The following is a 7,470-nucleotide window of genomic DNA, read 5'->3' on the forward strand; positions in this document are numbered from 1 at the left end:
GGGAGGCCATTCTATGGTGATATGCCCTCGAAAAAAATTACATGAATCAGCTACACTCAGCGGGATCGGTCGAGCGGATTAGGGGGGGACACACTTCACACCCAACAAATGGTTACAGCTTTATTACCTGTCGTAGTAGTAGTCTCCAGTGAGGAAAGATGAGGCCGTGTCATGTTAGTAGTGACCACCAACGTGGCGACGATAACTGATCTACCACTGTGTTTGGAGGCTCTGCCTTTGCTTTCGCTGCAGCAAGTGAGTTTTCAAGCTGCACTGTTTGACCTGCGTTGCAATGTATGTAAGGTTAACAAGATTATCTAAACAATGTCCAGAACTGAACCAAAGGTCATAGAAGTGCTCCCTACATGTATCGCTGCCACCGTGGACAAGAGATCCCTTGATTGGTCCAACAGCATTTGCTCTTGTGTTGCAAGCTTCGCAAGCTCATACACCACCGAGCTTGTCCCCTCCACCTGGGTCAATAAAATTTATGACAAGTTAAGAAATGGGAGATTGCCACAAGAAACTCATTGACATGACACGAAATTCTTGACAGTCCGCTTATTGTTCAAGGCCATGTAGACATCAAGTGTAATTACATCCTATTGCCAGGTGTTCACAAAAGAGGCAAGCAGACAACATTCAATATCGACAACAGAACTGTAGGTCTATTACAGAACGCAGGCCTGTTTTTCACGCAGACTGTCAAGTGTAATTACATCCTATCTGTCTATCTTAGATCTGCATTTATGAAGAATCAATATATTAGCAGAGAATAGCTGCCCACTTGTCATTATGTATTTATAACAGGGATCAGAAAGCAATTAGCGCATAGATCCAGATTGGAAATTAGAGCTCATACTCAAGACAAATCAGGAACTAGAAGAACAGACTATGTCATACGACCTTAATAAGCTATATAAAAAAAGGGCAACCTGGTGCATGTAGCTCCCGCTTGCGCAGGGTCCAGGGAAGGGTCCGACCACTTAATAAGCTATATAAAAGAAAGAAAAATATCACTGAAGTGTGTTGGTCTCAACTTATTTTATGAACTGTTCCGGAAAAATATCTGACAGAAGTAGGAATTTTGGTCCGAGGGAACGATAAAATAGGGCAAAAGCTGGTTAAGACGAAAAGGATTATTAAAATCCACCGCAATACCAAACAGAGCCTTAATAAATACTCCCTCCGTAAAGAAATATAAGAGCTATAAGAGCGTTTAGATCACTAAAGTAGTGATCTAAACGCTCTTATATTTCTTTACAGAGGGAGTAATAACTAAGAGGTGCATACTAAGCCATAGTGCCAAAGCTTATCTTATACTCCCACCGTCCCAAAATAAGTGTCTCTTGTACTAAAGTTGAGACACTTATTTTGGGACGGTGGGAATACAACACAACGAGAAATCAAGAATAAATACAATTTTCTGCATTATCAGGGATGGAGCTTATATTTGTGGACTTATTGTAACATAAAAATGATGAGTTCATTCTTGACAATTTGAGATTATATAACAACCGAAACCAAGGAAAAGAAATGTGGATTGAAGCTTTGCAGGATGTTGGAATGCACCTTTGACAACAAATTACACATTGACGATGCCATTGTATGCATTACATCAACCGCTGAGTTAACAGACTCCTTCACACCTTGGGCATCAGCCTGCTCAGAGATAAGCAATTGTTAGCTTGCGGAAAACAAAACGAGTCAGCTAAGGTTTGATGAGAAAATTCCCACCTTTGCACCACCAACAACCGGAAGACGGAGAGTACTGGCCTTTAGTGCTTCAATTGCTGCTGACAAAGAACTTGAATGGTGTTTCTCGACATGAGACCACTCCTCTAGATACGACATCTGAACATGTCAAATGAAAGCTGTCAGATAAATAAGCTATACAAAGTAAATAAAAGGAAAAGAAAATCATATACAAACCATAAAACAGTAAAAGCAATAAGATAAGCTATGTAACTCGTATCACATACCTCTCCCCTAAGAATAGCAAACAGCTTCAGTTTTTGTTTTTGAAGCTGGAGTTTGCACCTTTTCGAACTGACATTGTCACGCAACTTTGATATTTCCTTCCATGCACTGTGTAGGGTTTTCTGATGAAAAAAATGAGATAGGAAACAGTTGTTATAATAAAAACATACTGGGCCTTTTCCGATTCTTTTACGCATAAGCATATAATTATGCTGCAATGTAAGAAGTTTCTAAATACAGTGCAGTTTCATCAAAAGATAGCTTTACAAGTACAAGTGATTAAACATCTCTATATTTGCCAATTTTAGCGTGCATATCCATTTGTTTCAGATAATATAAACTGTATTAACTGCAATTCGTTTGAGATGGATAATCAATCATCATTAGTATCTCCTTGTTCTCATAAAGTCTAATAGCTTAGTCAAGTTATTTATGACAATACATGTTGAGCTGTGATCCATACTTTGAATAGGGCCTAGATGTTAATGAATAACCAATCTTAAATTTATGCTTTCATACACCCACAATTGCATGCCAGTCTACCCGCGCCTTCAACTATGTCCATCAAAGTTCAAAACAACAAGTTTAGCTTGATTCAACAGACCGGCGCAAACTTAAGTGATGATGGATACTTTATACATGTGAAATGCATTGTGTTCAAAGATTCTCCTTATCTCCTCTATCAACAATCAGAGATAGTATAGCTAGGATCGCTACATTTGACCGAAAAGGGTTGGATATGTTCGCTTTACAAATCATCTGCTAATCAATGTAGACTGAAAAACTAACCATTATCCTGAAAAAGGCAGCTAGCAAATACTAAATGTCATAGTGATCAGTAACAAGCCCTAGCATATTATCCCAGAATTACCCCACGTTTGCAGTAAAAATATTAAGCAAGCAAGCAACCATGACAGCAAAATTGGTTTTGTTAACTAGTGAAGTGCTACCTATTAGAGGCACAAAGTGAAATCTTAGAGTGAACTTAGGTTTTACAACAAGCTATCAACATTTGAACAAAAAATATATACTAGAAAAGTTCATAGGTTAAGATTTACCTCGGCAGTGAAGCTCTGCACCAGAAGGGTTGCATCTGTCCGAGCATTGATGCACCGCCACTGCAAATGCTGGTTGTCCAGCATTCGCAATCTGTGTGCCTCCTCAATTCTGTTCTCCCCCTTCTTTGCCCTCCTCACCTCTGCAGCAAAGCTGATGATAGATGGCGCATTTGCTGCCGTCTGAACCATGTGCCCATTTGGTGATGCCTCCCCAGCTCGCCCCCTTGATGGGCTCGCCGTCCCCTTGCTTCCTCGGCTTGGAGACGGGGACCGGCCAGGCAGCCTCGGTGACATTTGGCTGTCTGAGAACGATCTCCGTCCAGACGACTGTTGCGGCAGCCCTGCGTCCGGAAGCCTTCGTAGACGGCTGTTGGTTTCCTGCCAGAACCTCGCTGGCACGCTGATGCCACGGCGTGGCGGATCGCCGGCTCCCGAGTTGCTACCGGAGGAGACACTGTCGGTGTCGGAGGCGGAGAGGTCAGGACCAGCGGCGGCGGCATGGTCAGAGGGGGAGAAGGAGGTGGTGGAGTCGAAGGCCATGGATCGGCGGAGGAGCTGGACGGCAGCCAGGATGGAGTCCTTGCGGTCGAGGTTGCAGTCGAGGCTTCGAGCGAGCGGGTCCGACGCCTTGGGCTTGGCCGCGGGCCATCGGTGCTGGGGCCGCGCGTTCTCGGCCTCCGGCACAGAGGACACGCTCTTCCGCCGCTCCGGCGTGGGGCCCCGCCGGCCGGCAGGGGAGGACGGCGACGCGGCCCGCGGCGCGCGCGACGTCTGGTAGAAGAAGGACTCCCCCTGGAACGACACCGAGAGGCTCCGCATCGTGGTCGCCGTCACGGTCGCGGCCGTCGCCGCGGCCACGGGCGTGGGCGACGTGGCGTGCTGCGGCGGGGGAGTCGAGGAGCGGCCGCGCTGCGCCGACAGGGAGCGGCGCGACGAGGCGGACGAGGACGACGAGGACGAGGTCGACGAGGTGGAGGAGGCCGGCGAGGCGGCGGAGGCGAGGTAGCGCGAGGAGACGGGCTTGCTGCCGGAGCGCGCGGGCCGGCGGGGCGCCGCGGCGCCGGAGTTGGGCTTGTCGAGCGCCGGCGTGAGCGGCGGGCGCGACGTGCGGGCCGGATCTGGCGCGGCGGCGGCAGCCACCATGCCGTGCCGCGGCGGCCCGATGGCGCCGGAGATCTGGCCGCCCGCGCCGGCAATGCAGCTCCCCCCGGCCCCAGATTCGGCGCGCCCTCTACCTCTTCCGCCGGCGGGCGGCGCCCCTCCCGGATCGACGTGGCGCCGCGCCTCCCTGCCTGAGAGGAGGAGGAAGGATGAGGCGTGGTACGAACTCTCGATGCAGTGTAGTTACAGCATGGGCGGGGGGTTGGGGAGCGCGGACGGACGCAGAGAGAGAGAGGTAGAAGAGAGAGGGGGGACGAGTGAAGTGGGGATTTTCTGCGCCTCCTTTCCTATTTCCTTTTCCTTTGGCCGCTTTGCTCTTGTTTTACTCGTTTTGTATTGCGTCTGGGGGATCTTTGCTTGGGAAGCTCTCTGCCCTGCCGTGTGCGCGCCCGTGTGGCCTTCCCCCGCACTCTATCCACTCTGGTGTGCCCATCAAGCCAACCTTTTTCTTCTTCTTTGATTTGATTACAATGCTTTTTGAAATAAGTTTACTTAGTTTTTTTAGTAACAGCTTCTAAGTGGGGTAACTTGGAGAATGGCCTTTGAACTTTCGAGAAATGGGCGTTTGAGTAATAGTTTTTCTTCTGTTTGACAATGTTGAGCAACAGCTTATGTCTGAAACGAATGATAGCTACGGTTTAATAGACTACTAGGAGAGAAAAGAATGAAAATAACAATTGAAAAAGGTGCTTCATCTTGTCAATTTGTTACTTAAGCTGGAAAGTGACGTTCCCGCAGATGCTTGAAGCTAGCTAGCTAACGGATGCAGATTCCTTGTGTTTCGTCTCGTCAATGCTTTGGTGATTTTCTTTCACTCGTGAAAATAATTCCGCAACCAACTTTGATAGCCTTGGTGGGAATGAGGTGCGCAAAAAAAATGAAAATATTACAAGAAATGTTGTAATGTTCGGTAAATCTGGCCAAGAAAAAAAAACAGAAGAAAAGTTGCACACAATGCTGTAATACTGGTTTCTCCCCAAGCAAACTTGGAAAGCCAAAATGAAGATAAACCAACAGGAGAGAGAGTGAGAGAGGGAGAAAAAGGCCAAATCTATAAAATAATAAATGGAAGCAGACACGAGTGCTGGATATGACCTAGTGGGAGACCGGGAGCCGAAGTGTTTTTGGGTAGGTTAGCTAAACTGCCATTGTCCAACTCCTCTGCTGCTACTAGCTACTAGTACTTCCTCTAGTTTTAATTACATCTTGTGTCCTGGTTACTACTACTACATTGTTTAATTTGGGTGCTTGTTGGTGTATCACGGAGGAACGAGAAGTTCTTACTGGATTTGCTTTTGCCTCTTTCGTTTTCGGCGCAAGATCTTGTCCCTTGTTCGAAACGTCACATGCATGTATGTAGAACAAATCTCTCTTCTGATTAAAGGTGATTGTTTGTTGCACGATAGGTTAAGCACTACAATCATCAGTTCAGCTTGCCCTCTATTTATGTGAGGTGACTTCATAGATTTTCACAAATGCTGGCTACATTTCATTGGAATTTACTCTACTATAGTGCATTTATGATTGATCAGGGTTTCTTCTCGTATGGACCTTGTCTAAAATGGAAAAAGAAAATGTGCTGACCTATAATATACTGATGCTCTAGAGAACCGACATTTTTAAAACATATATGAAATAATTTGAGTCCAGGCTAATATTTATTTTTTCATTGAGTCTTATTTTTCTATGAAATATAGAGGATAGGAAGATTCCGTTAATAGGAATAGGATTCCATTCCTACAAACCAAAAAGCTCTATAGGAAATTTTTCTATGAAAATCCTATCCTATGAAATTCCTACAAAATTCTTCCAAATCAAAGGAGGCCTGATGCTCTAGAGAACTGGCATTTTAAAAGCATATATATGAAATAATTTGAACAATTAAACCTCAAAAGACAGTGGCAACCCACCATGTGAGATGAACCAGCATCATGAGCTAATCAAGTGGCACTTGCGGTGACGATTTGACGGGTGAGATCAATGTCCAGTCGGGTATCCGATTTGACGGCCGAGATGACACGACTCCAGCTCTAGCTAAGGCTCGAACCGCATGCGCCATGCGGTATGGTGGCCGGCCGGTTCAGTGCTGAACCCGTGATGGCTACTTGCCATCTCAATTTATTCCTGAGCTAAGCTACATTTAGGTTCCTTCAATTAAACGTCACAATAATGGAGAGACGTATATGTAGTCACTAATCACAACCACAAACTCAACTTCCTGGGAAAATAATAATGGGTCCATGACCCACCTTAACAACTCCTCGCAAAGACCCTCAAAAGAAGAACTCCGCACAAAGGTTTGGTGTATGCCGTAAACAATTTTCCCGAAAAGGGACTACGTCCTAAGCAAGACTACTATAAACAGAAACATATGAGATGACAGTGTATAATTCTCAATTCTTCTCTTTTGCCAAATGCAAAAGTAACGGATGGCACGCGAAAAGGCAAGCTAGCATGCATGTGAAGTTGTTGTTTTGCTAAAGAAACGTACCATATGGGTTTTCTTTGTGGACTTTTTGCACTGAAAAATATGCAGATGAAAATTCTTAAATGGGTGCACCAATGGGCACCCCTTTAAATATGGGGCGACGGATACTACTGAAATGACAAATCTTTTGTGATATGATTGCATATATGTGACCCATGAGGAAGATCGTACCACAAAGTCAGCATATTGCACCACTTATTAGTTGTAGTTGGTTGGTTTCTTTATGTCAAAACTGCAAAGTATTATCATGACGCAAGACTCTTGCGTAGTATTGCCTATTGTGCTGTGTATGTACGTAGGTATGAAAAGGAAAGTTGGGCTGTACGTATACATAGGGAAAATAATAATAATAATAATAGTATTTAATTAGCTGGTTTCTTGCTAGATCAATTCGAATCCACTTTGCTTTTGTTGGTAAAGGATATGTGAAACTTGCGAAAACATTCCAACATACTTTTCTCCGAGTTACAGTTGAAATTATACTACCGTAGGCTAAAAGTTTAGACTATCAATGATGTTTTTCTATTGCGCAATTTTTTCTCTAGTAATACTAATTGCTTAAAGTAACAAATCAAAATAGCATTACACTGCACAAGACACTTTAGCTCCATTGCACACCAGTACTAAAAATCCACATGATACTAATAATCAGTGTCATTTTCCCACCTTTCTTTGGTTGTAGGTAAACAGTAGCTATTTAAGCAACAGCACGGAACTGCATCATTAGCTAGGCTGCTCAAATCACTCTGTTATATATATATATATATATACGCATCATCTCAT

At 44.7% G+C, this 7,470-nt stretch overlaps 1 protein-coding gene across 1 annotated transcript; it reads right to left on the minus strand.

The window, feature by feature from the left end:
* Positions 1 to 6: 6 nt before the first annotated feature.
* Positions 7 to 4,475, minus strand: LOC119284851 (QWRF motif-containing protein 2-like). Its single transcript, XM_037564017.1, has 6 exons — positions 3,039 to 4,475; positions 1,983 to 2,102; positions 1,738 to 1,854; positions 1,573 to 1,662; positions 366 to 473; positions 7 to 282 (listed from the first exon to the last, which is right to left on the minus strand). The coding sequence occupies exons 1-6, from the start codon at positions 4,179 to 4,181 to the stop codon at positions 211 to 213; spliced, it is 1,650 nt and encodes a 549-aa protein (XP_037419914.1). The 5' UTR covers positions 4,182 to 4,475; the 3' UTR covers positions 7 to 210.
* Between the last annotated feature and the right edge of the window lie 2,995 nt (positions 4,476 to 7,470).

The sequence above is a fragment of the Triticum dicoccoides genome, chromosome 4A, assembly GCF_002162155.2.
Source record: "Triticum dicoccoides isolate Atlit2015 ecotype Zavitan chromosome 4A, WEW_v2.0, whole genome shotgun sequence".
Classification (NCBI taxonomy): domain Eukaryota; kingdom Viridiplantae; phylum Streptophyta; class Magnoliopsida; order Poales; family Poaceae; genus Triticum; species Triticum dicoccoides.